General features: G+C 33.2%; 1 protein-coding gene across 3 annotated transcripts; it reads right to left on the minus strand.

Moving 5' to 3' along the window:
• Positions 1-363: 363 nt before the first annotated feature.
• On the minus strand, positions 364-11,476 carry LOC101249090 (uncharacterized). Of its 3 annotated transcripts, none has more exons than XM_010324170.4 (8): positions 11,425-11,476; positions 6,615-6,789; positions 6,478-6,531; positions 4,470-4,536; positions 4,248-4,348; positions 3,224-3,268; positions 945-1,415; positions 364-801 (listed from the first exon to the last, which is right to left on the minus strand). In XM_010324170.4, the coding sequence occupies exons 2-8, from the start codon at positions 6,744-6,746 to the stop codon at positions 631-633; spliced, it is 1,041 nt and encodes a 346-aa protein (XP_010322472.1). In that variant the 5' UTR covers positions 6,747-6,789; positions 11,425-11,476; the 3' UTR covers positions 364-630. The 3 variants fall into 3 exon arrangements, with proteins under 3 accessions (XP_010322472.1, XP_010322471.1, XP_069154914.1); XM_010324169.3 differs by lacking the exon at positions 11,425-11,476 and adding an exon at positions 11,158-11,403; XM_069298813.1 differs by lacking the exon at positions 11,425-11,476 and adding an exon at positions 7,963-8,017.
• Positions 11,477-13,843: the final 2,367 nt, after the last annotated feature.

The raw sequence follows: 13,843 nt of genomic DNA on the forward strand, positions 1-13,843 counted from the left end.
TGGTTAGTTTTATAATAGAATGTGTGGGAGGTTTCTCAACACATGCTTCATCTTCAATGCAATGATGTCAACTAGCAATTCTTGTAATTGTGTATGTATGTGTTATTCAAAAAGTTTTCTATCATTCATTTAAGTAGTTTCTCGTTTTATAAGTAAAATTATCAACAAATATTTGGAAAATATCTTTTCCTACTAGCCTACCAATTATTTTGTTAAGGCTAGACTTAATTGTGCAATCAACTAGTTTATGATGATGGAATATAGATGCTATCAGTACAACATAATGCAACTTTGTAATTCTGTGAAGCAAGTAATAGACTCATTAACTAAAAAGAAAATATAGATCAATGTGCAATTTCAATCTATAACCCAAAATGTAGGAGCATGTATTAACCGAAGATAATGTACATTTAAATTACACCTTCAAAATAAGGAAGAAAAGAAGGTCCACAAGCATAAATAACTACATAGATGACAGACCAGCAGGACTCAAAGCCATAGATTAAGTTGCTCTAGTAATCATATGATACTCGTAACATAAATACCAATGCGTAAAAAAGAAACAACGTTAGATGAATAAAATTTAGGGTGCTGAGAAATGCAGTGGAGTGAAGTGAAGTTGACTGTCCATTACTTGAAAAAGAATTTCCAAATCTCTCTATCTGCTAGCTCCTTCACTAAATGGGCACCAAAAACACCTTCCTCATCGACCACACTTCTCAAATGACGAGTTGCGCTGTTAAAGCTCACATAATTCCTTTTCGCAGCCAGGTATATTACTCCATAAGGAGGCCTCAGACACTGTTAAAGAAGGTGTGAGAACTATAGTTTCCAATACTTGTGATAAATAAAAAGAAAAGATAGAGGCGGTGGAAATCAAACATAATAGCTAAATCTGGAGTGCAAAGGGAAACTCATTAGCATGTTTAAAAAGTTAAGTTCACCTTTTTTATAAGCCCATATAGCTTCTTGAGGGAAGGCACTGAGTAGGGAAGTTCAGTCAGTAAAATTACATCATATCCACCTTCGCCGTTGTCTGCATCATTAGCCCTCTCCCATGCTCTGCTTCCAGAGAGCTTCCTAGATCTCCTCAAGGAAGACTCCAGACCCAATATGCTCCCGTCTTGGCTACTACAACCATCCATGAAATCCTCCTCTGACAAACTAAGGCTCTTTCCTGTTGGTACCTCAGATATATCATTCCTCACCACAGATAAGACTGTAGGGAGTTCCTCCCACTCCCCAGCATAAAAATGCACCACTGGAGCAAGAATATGTCTTGAAGGAGTCAAAGGACTCTCAGGCTGGCGGCTTTGCCTATCACGGGCCTGCTCAATGTTTGCTAAAACATTAGGGATGGTGGTGCATCTTATAGTTTCTGCACTGAAGTCTTGAAAATGTACTGTTGAAGCTCCCTGCAAGAGGTTATATTACATCAGTTTATTGGAGTAAAGTGAAAGCAAGGGTCTTATAGACTTCAGCTACAACTGGACTTCAGTTATCATGTCTGTATACAATATATTTATAGCTCTGTCATTTGCATTCACACACTTGTGAGTTGTGAAATGAATTGAATTTTCGACTTAACATCCACCTCCTGCATTATTTAAGTTCCCCCAAGTGATGAGAGTAACAATATATCCTCAAAGAATGCAAACTGTCGACCTGCACCAATCAGGCTCTTAAAACTAATTTATTGATCAAAAACAGGACCCTAAGAGGTTTTACAAATTACTATGCATTAGGACCTATAACAAAACTGAGGGTCTATCAGAAACCTCTACCTCTAAGGTAGGTAAGGTGTGTGTACACTCTATCCTCCCCCGACTCCACTTGTGGACTGCATGGGATATGTTGGGACCTCACACAAAACCAGTAGTTCACATGCAGGTCAAGTAGTTCCTTCATGTTCATGAGGCACCCTTTCAAACTGTGCAATCTAGTGTTCATTGTTTAAGGAGTTGATCCTCTCAACTGCTTCCTTGAAAATCACAGAATTGCCAATGACAACTTCTAAAAGTTGGCTTCGCAAATGGCAATGATGAAAAGTTGAAAATTGTATAAAGTTCAGATTACCTAAGCTCGATGTTCCAAGAGATAAAAATGTAATATATAAAATTAAAATAGGAATAAAAAAATGCTGTTGGATGCTATATGCTGGAAAAGAATACCAACCAAAGTGAATGGTAAGTTCTATAGAATGGTTGTTGGGCCCATAAATTAGGACGTTTGAAATAGAAAAATACTATTAGGTGTTACGTTGCAGAAAGAAACTACCAAGTGAAAGCTAAGTTCTATAAGATGGTAGTTAGGTTAATAATATTATATGGAGTCCATCATATCTATGAGATGGATCTCCCACAAACGTAAATATTTAGATGGATGTGCATCATAAATAACCATTCAACAATAGAAAATATACAAATTCTGCAGAAAGTGCAAGTAGCACATGCAGAGAATAAAACTTGAGAAGATCACTTGAAATGATTTGGTCAATTCCTACAAGACCTTCAAATGCACCGGCATAAAGGTGGATAAGTGTAACCATGTTGATTGGAAGGCATTAAAAAGAAGCAGAACAGACCCGAAATCACATATAAGAGGGTTTGTCTTAAACGACCTACAGTTTCTAAGAAGTCCAAGAAGACTTAGCAAAGATCGAATACAAAGGGGAAAAAATAGATATAGGCAAGAGGAGAGTTTTAGCCATTTGGTTTGCTTAAACTAGGTTCATTAATTGCAATAAGTCCTCTGATCTCGTTAGAAATTCGTATCTGAGTAGAAAAGGTGGAAAAGTTGTAGTGTCAAAATAACCTCAATAGATGATTATAATGGATAGTGATGATTCTTATAACAGACTCCAACTAGCTTGAGATTGAGACTTATGATAAGCTAGTTTTTGTCACCCAAGAAAAGAGGGTTACAAAAGGAACAAGAAAGGAATAATAAGAAGGATCACAGGATACTGACAAATGTGGGATTAAATGACTTCTATTGAGATATGAAAATCCTGGTTTGAAGCGATGCACATATTTGGTGATGATTCGTGACAAATATGATAATCAAGAAATGACTTCTCTGACATCAACTGATTTATTTCCAGCAGTTGACACCCTTTGTGTGCCTAGATTTAATTCAGAAATAGTGAACACTACACACCAATGACATTCAAAAGTATATTTTTCATATATTTCTGCATACAAGACTACATTAATGCTGTTACCTTCAAACAAGCGAAAATGCCAGGTAGCCCATAACTGCAACCGAGCTGAAAGGAAAAAGTCCATAAAAGAAAACAGAATTAACTTCCAGTATTTAAAGTGAGGAATATTGGAATACAACTAGGTATGGTAACTTCATCTCCTATAGATACAAGGAGAGACGATAGACTGAAAGACAAGCAAAGCTGTAATCTAAGCAAATGCTAAAGGCACAAACTTGCCATTTTAAGCAAATCACCAAGAAATGTAACACAAGATCAAAGATAAAGATTTCAAGCAACACTATTAACAGCATATATGATGCACTAAGACTCTATTCAGTGCCAGAATTACCCCCATTAATAAACAAGTTATTTCAGAATGCTTTGGGGCTTTATGGAAAAGCTTCAAAACTGTTATGTTTGGCAAGACACATTGTGGGTAAGTTATGTGCATATCATGTGCATAAATCTTTTGATGAAATGAGCTACAATTTAAAAGGCACCAAGTAATTATGCATCTTAGGGCCCTATATCTTGGAGGCAAATATCTTTCCAAAAAGACTATTGCTAAGGTCCAATGGCACGAAAAGGTTACTCTTGAATCAAGCATTATGATCTTCTGCTTGCTCACAGCCTATCTCATCATCAAGGTTCTCTAAGGTGATTTAAAATGCTTATACCAAGTTCCAAAAGATCCATTTTTGCAGCGTTTATTCTGATCGAATTTTGTGCTACAGTTAAGTTGGTAGTGTCCAAAAGGAACCATAAAAATCATTTGCTTCTACAAGCTAACACATGTTTCCTAGTATCTATTGATAGTGAGTCCAAAAACATGCTACTAAACAGGTATTACATTTAGCACATACTACTCTGCTTAGAAACGAGCTCCCTGGCATTTGAACACATCTTTGTAAAATTTTTTACATAGATTGATCTAGATTCTTCCAAATATGCATGTTAATTCATTGTTATCCAAAAAAGGGAAGATGAGGTGATAAATGGGTAAAATGCATGTAAATCACATGAATGATTTCAGATGAAGTACCTCAAGCACCCTTTTGCCTCTTAAGCTCAGTTGTCCATCCCGAATCTCATGCTTGAGAACATTAACAAGATCAATTGAGATGTCCCAAGATTTAAGATGTCCTGTAGTGCAACAGATCAACTAAAACTGGTTATTCAACGCCCTTTCACAATTTCTGAAACCAAAACCTGTAAGAATTATTTATAACATTTGGCATATGCAGAAAACAGCAATTGTACCTACCATCTGATTTTGAGGATATTGTTTCTGAACCAGTGAATCCAATAATATCAGCAACACTGACACTACCCTGCATAACATAGAAACAAGTGCATTTCAAGTTACATAATGAAATCTTTTAGCATCTTAATGCTCGGGAAAAATAATTATGCATATATATTCTAGCTCAGGATAGAGGGCATGCATTATTTTCAAGTGAAAAACACAGAATCGACTGTAAAACTGTATTCTCTCAATTTCAAGAGAGATGGCCCATTTTGTATTATGAGGGTCAAATTGACTACATTTAGGATTCTTGGACATTGTTAATTCTTTTCTATTTACATTTTTAGGAAACAAACAGGTCAAGAAGAACGTGTTTGTATAAAAACCTATCCAAACCAAAAAACAAAACCAAACCGATTAAATGAACCAATTTTATTTAGGGTTTGTTTGGTTTTAGATTTTTAAAAACCCGATAGCATTTGATTTGGTTATGGTTTTGTTCGAAAAAATCGAAGAAAAAACCGAACCGATTAATAATATACAAAAATTTTATTATTATACATACATATATTATTTTTATAAACAATTTTAAAGATTTTATATATGTATTCATCAAAAAAGAATTATAATTTACTTGTGAAAGTAAAAGTGTCCAAGGTGAGAATATTTATCTTATTGATATTCTATATGACAATTCTTTGTGGGACTGCAAATGTCAATGTTTCTTCCTTTTGGGCCAAAAAAATAGTGAATTTTGAAGCTTTGTTCATAGTAAATTCAATGATCGAAAGTTTTGTGATGTCAATCATTTTAACTATTTTTCGTTTTGAATAAAATATTTCTTTTAATTTTATGTATATAGTTAATAACCGAAGCAAACCGAACCGAAACCGATAACAACCAAACCAAGAAATGTATATTATATTAGGTTTGGTTTGATTTTGATAATTTTAGAACGGATTAAGTTGGTTTGGGGTTTGGTTTTTGACCATAACCGACCCAAACTGACCCGTTAACACCCTTACATGCAGGTACACAATAGCTTCCCAAAGAAAGACATTGTTATTAGAACTCGGTCCTAGGTTGTTTCCTGCCATGCCAATATAAGGATGTTCACGGACTGGTTTGGGTCGGTTATTGGTCGACACCAAAACCAAACCAATTTAATCGATTTTTAAATTATCAAAAGCCAAATTAAAACCAAACCAAATACAATATATATTTATTGGTTTGGTTATAAACAATTTTGATTTGGTTTACTTCAGTTATTCGGTTATCAATCATACTGAAAAAATGTTAAAAAAATGATTCATCCAAAAGAGGGGAAAAAGATAACAATTCTTCCAAAACGAAAAATAGTTAAAAGACTAACATTACAGAATTTTCGATCACTAAATTTATTGTGAACAAAGCTTCAAAATTCACCATTTTGGCCCGAAAGAAAGAAACCGTGACATTCCCAGTCCCACCAAGAATTGCAACAGACACTGGTATATATAAAACCAATAAGATAGATGTTCTACTCTTGGACATTTGCCTTTGATAAATGAATTACAGATATAATTTGCTGAAAACATATATAAGATATTTAAAATTGTTTGAAAAACTAATACATTATGCATGTATAATAATAAAATATAAGTATTTGTTCGGTTATTTCTTTGATTTTTTTGAACAAAATCATAACCAAAAGAAAATACTATCGGTTTCTAAAAATCTTAAATCAAACTCGCATATAACCGGTTTATTTAATCAGCTTGATTCAATTTTTTTATTTGGATTGATTTTTGTCCAAACCGTGAACAGATGAAATCTAAAAGCAAACCCACATACAAGTCACCATGTTAGCCAGTTCCTCAAAGACTAAGTAAAGCTCCCCTAATTCAAAATAAGGAAAGAGTTATGAGTCCTTATCAAAATAAAATAAGGAAAGTCTTTTGAGTAGCCACCCATCCTTCAGACATATGAACAACAACTTCACTTGAAACATTTGTATCAAATAGCAAAATAAATGAACTATTTGTACCTTGAAGACATCCAAATCTACAGTCTCCCCAGCATATTTGTAGGTATGAGTAGCCTGCACAATTTAATGCATACGTGAGACTCAAGAAAACTAAAAAGCTAAAAGAAACATTTTGAAACCAGCTAAAGAAGGTATACCTTTGATGGAACTATCTCTACAGCCGGTGAGGGAAGATGGACATCTTTGTCAGATACGACTGACATGTGACAGCCACGGTCTTGCGATATGAGACCAGGCAAGCAATGTGCAAGAAGTGATCGTGTACGCATTATGTACTATACTCAGGTATATCAAACTCGCTGAAGAGAGAACCTGTAAATGGCACCATCAAAATAAATAACAGCTTTAAACTTAGACTCGTCTTTCTTTTCCAACTAAAGAGAATTCAATTTCAATTTGCTGCCCTGTGGTAGAATTTTTACTAAATCCATGCATGGATGACAAAGAGTGGAGTGAAATTAGTACATTATATCGTAAATCTTCTATAGAGCTCTGTACAAGTATAGGGATGTTTGTATTTTTTTCAGGGAATTTCCTAGCCAATAATACTTATCTTATAAAAAAAAATAATACAATCTTAATGTGAAAATGTAAATAAAGTAAGTGTTTGCCTCTGCTGAATAGACAAGGTGATGTGTCATCTCCAAAACAAATGTAAGAAAAAGTTTCAGTTACAAAGATTCGAACCCTCACCCGGGGGATTTAAAACACTCAAACGTCAGCTTTAGAACCAAAGCACCCATCCATCCGACCTTTCAATTTATGAGTGCTTGTGAATAGATTATATCGATTTTCTAGTATTCTCTCTATATATAGAGAGAGAGCGAGAGTTTCCAATAGGATCAATGGGTGCTTGAGCACCCGATACGCTATACGTGGGTACGCCCCTGCCTCTATATGCATCTAATTATATCTCAGAGTTAATCCTTTATTTAATAATTTAAGAAAATCTTTATCGAATAATTAAAAAAAAAATTATCGAATCCTGGTTGTAAACATCTAATTTTTTCCCCTACATTCACTTCATTAATCAATTTATTTAATATTAAAAAAAATCTAACGAATTTATTAAATCTAATCATACCTCATGAGCTTCAACAATATTCCATATATTTTTGTTCTCTACTTAAATAGCATGCCTCCTAATTCTTATAACTTAATCAATCAATAAATAACAAACCACCTATGGAGTTGTTGGATCAAATAGCCTCTATCATAATTTGAAACATATATAAGAAAAGGATGAAGTAAAAATTGCATCAAACTTTAATGGATAAAAAGAAAGGGATAAGAACACACTAAAAAGGAAGGGGACAAGTAAGAACTTAAAAGTAAATGATAAACTTTTTTTTTCTCATTATGAACATGGTGTCCAAGCCAGCATTTGCGCACCTCAACTAATTTCACGAAATATCTGCCACCACCCACAAGCAACAACTACCATGTAATTTGTCCACTAAGGCTAAGACAAATGTAAAGAATCACCTAGCGTTTTTGTCTCCGTTGGAATTCGAACCTCATGACTCTCAACCACTTCATTGACCACTAGGCAATTGATTCAAGTATGGTTAGTCATTCGCTCAATATAATTATGATAAACACTTTGCTATAAGTTCTAGCTAACAAAAATTCTAATCATTTTTGGAATAATGTTTACAACCACGATCCGATAATAAGCTTATGCAAAGACTTCAATTTCAAATCTCCTTTTTTCGCCTGTGAAACAAAGAACTTAAGTTTTTATATTTTCGATTCTCATGGTCATCGTCGGGTATGGATTATCTTTAATGCTTATTTGTATATGGTTGCTTTTTCATATCTATGTTTTTTGCCTTCTAGTAGTATCAATCTCAAGCTTTTACTAATAGGGAACTATTTTTGTCGGTGCTGCAATAAATACTCTATGTACATGTACACGTACACATATATGTTTTGGCATCAATATTAATTAATCAGAAATGCTAGATTATTTTGTTTTCACGTAATGATAAGAAGGTTCTTAGGGAATTTTATTTCATTTCTCTCTTTGGATTGGATAGAACAAAGGTGATGGGAAGCTAGAGAAAAATCTAAAATGAAGTGTTAATAATAAAATGGATTAAAAGCGGGAAGCGCGGCCAAATAAAGTAGTTATTACTGTAAATAAATGAATGTTAGACCTAACTCAACCCAAAAAGCTAGCTCAAGGGGAGGAGAATTGTGCATGTCCATATAAGGAGACAATCTTGTCCTCATCCCACCGATGTGCGAGTTCCCACCCAAGACACAACATTTGGTGCGTGGAAAACTTCAATATGGGGGCTCATGGGTAAATCATAAATTGGGATGAGCCCGACTATGACACCATGAGAAATTACAAGGAGAGGAGAAGAGAATTTATCCACTATCATCACTAAGTATGGGAAGAAGGATCTTTCGGCCCCTAAAGCAGTGGTAACACAAAATATCCCAGTTGTATGGAAAAATATTTGTAGACCTTGGGATGAATTTCAACATAATAGCACATTTAAGCTTGGAAGTGGGAGAACACATCAACTTTCAGACAAAAAATGGCATGAAAATGGGAGAAATATCTTCCCTAGCTTATTCAATGTGTGCTTAAGCAAAGAAGTCATGGTGGCTGATTGCTTCACAGTCAGAGAATGGCTTCTACACTTCGGAAGAGATATAGTGACTGGGAATTAGATGAAATTACTCAACTATTAAATTTTCTGCATCCTATTTCCATGGATATTAACAGGAAGAACTCAAATTTCGCTAGGAACAGGAATCGATACTTCACTGTGAAGAGTTACTACACTCCTGTACAGCAGCAAGAAGAGAACTGGAAGTTCAATCGGCCTTGGCAAATGCTTTGGAGAATAACGCCCCCCTCTAAAGCAGTCTGTTTCGGGTGGAAAGCTGCAAAAGAGGTTTGTCTAACTCCAAGCTGCTCTTCAAGAAAGAGGTCTATCTCTGTGCAATAGATGTTTCTTATGGGAAGCCTCACTGGAAACAAACAATTGTCTTACACTTCCAGTAAATTCTCCTGCAAGATATGGTCATGCACTCTTTAACATTTTTGGAGTCAGCTGGGTATGCCCCAGAATGTGAGAAGCCCCTATCTTGATGGCAAGGGCAGTGGACCGAAAATAGGAAGAAAAAGCTTGGAAGACACCTCATATGCATCATGTGGACACTATGGTCGGAGTGTATAATTAGATGCTTTGAAGGGAAAAAATTGCATTCATCCTTTGTGAAGTATAGATGCTTACAAACACAGCATCTGTGGTGTAAGAGTAGTCCATTGGAAAGGCCAACTCTTCCATGGGAGCTTTTAGAGTATTTGATGTTGTAACTGTAGCAGTTTCACTGTAGATCTATTTTGCATTTTTATGTACCTTCCTGATACTAGTTATCAATAAAATCCTTCTTTTAAAAATTGTGTTCTTGTCCTTAAACTTGACCACCATATGAATCGAGATCCACATACAGATTTCAAGTAACACTTAAATTAAAGGACTAGAAATAAAATAATTTTAAACATTCATCAAATAAAATAATTTTTGAACATATGGAGGAAATTCTTAAAGAGACTAGCAACATCGTTGCAACTCATGTTAATTATACATGGAAAGAAAAATTTGTGTGTACAGATGTATGGACTCGATTTTTCGTTTCCAATGAGCCATATTGTATTAATCTGAAGTATCCAATCCGAATTCATCATAATAAGGATGCTTCTGCAGTAATAGTACATGTGGAGATATTTAAGTAATCGTGATAAACTAATTGATTTCAGCCCTTCTTGGACACCAAGGACTTGGATTCCAGGGACGCAGAAGAAAAGTTGCAGCCAAGGGTGTTTCCTAATGGTCAATGAAGTGGGTGGAGAACCATAAGATATCCCAGCCCAATTGAGGAAAAAATAATAGGTAAATTCTTGCCATCTATCCAAGTCTTGAAGGGGAGAGCTACCTGGTACCTAGGTTGGCGGAGGTAGCAAGTGCTACTTGGAACTAGTCGAAATACGCGCAATTGACTGGACACCACATTTATATCAAGGGGAAAAAACAGAAGTAAAGTTGATTAGAAGGGAAAATCACAATATTTCCAACATACAAATCCTTAAGTTTCCAACACTTGCCTAAGAAATAACAAGTTCAGAGTCAAATCCCCCCCAAAAAAAATTGGATCCTTTTCTTCTATTTTGAAAAGTTAACCATATTATACTCTTCCTTCTTTTACTTCCTTTCTACTTGCGCCATGTAAGATAAAAGACGAAATTTCTACACACAGATCCTTAGTTTTCCAACACTACGAGGTAAAAACAAGCAACAACAGGAAGAACATAATAAGTACAAATCAAAACCAAAAAAAGATAGTTCTTTTTTGGTTCTAATTACACAATGCAAAACTAAACAATTAATTATACTAATCTCCAATGCCACTGAGTTTTCATCACGAAACTACAAAGCATCAACAACTCCTAAACTATATAAATCAATCCCCTATATCCACGCCGTTTCATATACCAATTTAGGGGAAACTATCCTCATCAAAATATAACTCCTAAAACTTCATTTTTCCAGCAAATTGAAGCACTACAAAACCCAAAACAGCAAGAACAGAATACCCATAATCCAAAATCCATCAAAAGCAAAAAAAAAACAATGTTAGTTAAGAGAAATGGAAACATACCACCAGTGAAGAAAAGTCCAAATGAATTCAATAACAATCTGTACTGGGAAAAAAAACACTGAATTTGACCTTTTAATGTTGAAATCAAAGATCAAAAAACTATTAAAAATATATTAATCAAATTAAAAAATATAGAAATTTCCATCAATTTCAAGGAATATACCATTAAGCCATAAACAAATTTTCAAGTCAAAATAAGAAGGAAAAAAAATAGTGAAAGAAAAAGAAGCTTCGATTTTTCAGACTGAAAGGTCAGTGAAAATGTACCGATTTAGCCCTCGTTCATATCACTATTACGGATGTGACCTGCTTGGGTTCTAATTTGACAAAACGGCGTTTTATTAGTATTTATATGTCACTCGCCGTTTACAACTAGGCATTGATTTGACACGTGGTTGACACGTGTTCAATAAAAACTTTTAATTTTTTTCCTTTTTTTTCTCAAAAGATCCTTAATTTAATTATAGATTGAATTTAATTGTGCAAAAAAAAATATATGAAACTTTAATCAATGAACATATTAAGTTTTTTTTTCTAAAGGCATAGTACATATATTGGACTCTAAATTTGATTCCAATTTTAACTTTGACCACACAAACAGACATTTTGACTATCTCATTTTTAAATAAATAAACACATGAGTCCTACATGACACAATATACATAGGACACCACGTAGGACAAAAAATGACATATAGGATGACATATGTGTCCGTTTATTCAACTTTATACAAGTTTAAGTATCTACTTATGCACATCCAAAATTGAAGGACATAAATGTAATTTGAAACCAAGTTAAAGGATATATTTATGTATCATCCCTTTTTCAAATATTGTAAAGTATGGTTGGGATTAAAGCTTCAAACTTATATTGATCATAGATTAAAAATGAAAATTGTATAAAATTGAACTTTAAGATACAATATTTTATATTGTTTCTCGATAAATAATGGTAAAATTATCAAATATTAATTAATTTAAATTTAAATTTTAATGAAGAAAATTCAATTGATTTTAAAATTTTAATTCATAATAAAGATATTTACATTACTTGTTAAAAGTAGATGAGTGGATATCACATTTTATTTTACAAAATTAAAAATCACCGACCTCAATATAGTCCGAGATAATTCTTTTGTTTTATATCTAACTAACTAGCTCTGGGCTATTTATAGTAATTGTTTGTACTTATTATGATGTAATGTTTTTTTTGTTTTTTTTTTTATAAATTGCAAATTAAACTTGTTACTTTTGATGTTTGGCTACTTTTGATATTCTTTTCTGTGTTTATTTTGCTTCCATATCAATTTTGTCAAATTTCTTTGCCTTTGCAATGATTTCTAATTACTTTAAATTTAAATAAATTAAATTAAATAATAAATTATTTATATTACAAAATAGTCAAATATCTTTTTAATCTATTATCGAATTTTTAATTACATATTTATAGTTTACGAGGATTCTATTAGCCTTCTAAACTGTTGTAAAACGAAATAATTCCACCTTTAGATGCTGACATGGCACAAAAAGTGTCCCAACTCTCTTGAAGGTAGCTAGAAGGCATAAGAATTCCTAAATAACGTTACAATAATATTTTGATTTTGATTTTTTGTTAAATATATGGGTTTTTTTTACTTTTCTCTTTTTTAAGTTTTTTTGTTTCTTTTTGAGAAAATACATAAATTCACTCAAGAAGTTATATCGAAAAATTAGTTACACGCTTAAACTTGAGGCGACCTATTACACACTTATACTACTCAAAAGTGAATTTAATATCACCTCGAAGCTGACATGAAAGTAAAATTAAATAGAAATTAAAAAAAGCGCGTTTGATTAAAAAATAAAAGGCAATTTTTTTCCCACCCCACCTTTCCCTTCAGTTTTCATACCTTTCTTCTTCCTTCATTTTTTTTCTTATTCAAAAACACTATTTTCATATCAAATTCGTCAAGTCAAGAACGGATTATTCAATTTATTTTTGTATCTTCTTGTTGATTGTGAGCATTTGAAATTTTTTTAAAAAATCAGATCTTGCTTTTTGTGTGTGTAAAAAGTTTTTGAGTTTCTGTACGGAATTCAATTTTTTAATGTATGTTTATAGATCTTTCTTCTCTCTTAGAAAAATCCTCTCTAGATTTATTTCAAAATCAGTAATAGTAATCGAGCACTACTTTTTCAATTGTCCGACTAAAATTTTTATTATTAAAAAAATATAAGTTTTCACAATTCTTTTCTTTGAGCTTGAATGAAATTTGTATATTGTGATCATTTTTTGTGGTGGAATTGATGATAGGGGAAAAATTTGTGGTGGTGTGACTTTTAATTTCGATAATGACAATGAAACTCGTGATTTTGATGTGGACGGTGAATTTATAATTATGATTGTGATGAATATCAATGATAGTGATATGGTTCCGATGGTTAATTTGTTAAATTTATGATTTTGTTATCCATTTTTTATGATGACAATGGTTGTGGGAAGATATGGGTGGTGAAATCTATAGTGATGGAGAAGTGAATTTGATGATAATAGCAACAATGGAAGTAACTTAATGGTGGATTTGACGGTGTATAGGGAAGAGAAGAAATTGGGTGACATGGATTATTTTTTCAAAAAAAATTGAACTAATTATTGATGTGGCAGTTACATGGTGATGACGTGGCGCGAGTGTGAAACACTTTCTCAT

This window comes from Solanum lycopersicum, chromosome 6, assembly GCF_036512215.1.
Source record: "Solanum lycopersicum chromosome 6, SLM_r2.1".
In the NCBI taxonomy this organism is placed as follows: domain Eukaryota; kingdom Viridiplantae; phylum Streptophyta; class Magnoliopsida; order Solanales; family Solanaceae; genus Solanum; species Solanum lycopersicum.

What these genes read in the sequence shown, in the direction of transcription:
- LOC101249090 (XM_010324170.4), bottom strand. Translation starts at nt 6,746, where the DNA reads ATGCGTACACGATCACTTCTTGCACATTGCTTGCCTGGTCTCATATCG. An exon ending in GAGGCAAAAGGGTGCTTGAG is followed by an intron (nt 3,269 to 4,247) that starts GTACTTCATCTG and finishes TTTTCCTTTCAG; the next exon opens with CTCGGTTGCAGTTATGGGCT. An exon ending in GCATTTTCGCTTGTTTGAAG is followed by an intron (nt 1,416 to 3,223) that starts GTAACAGCATTA and finishes AACCTCTTGCAG; the next exon opens with GGAGCTTCAACAGTACATTT.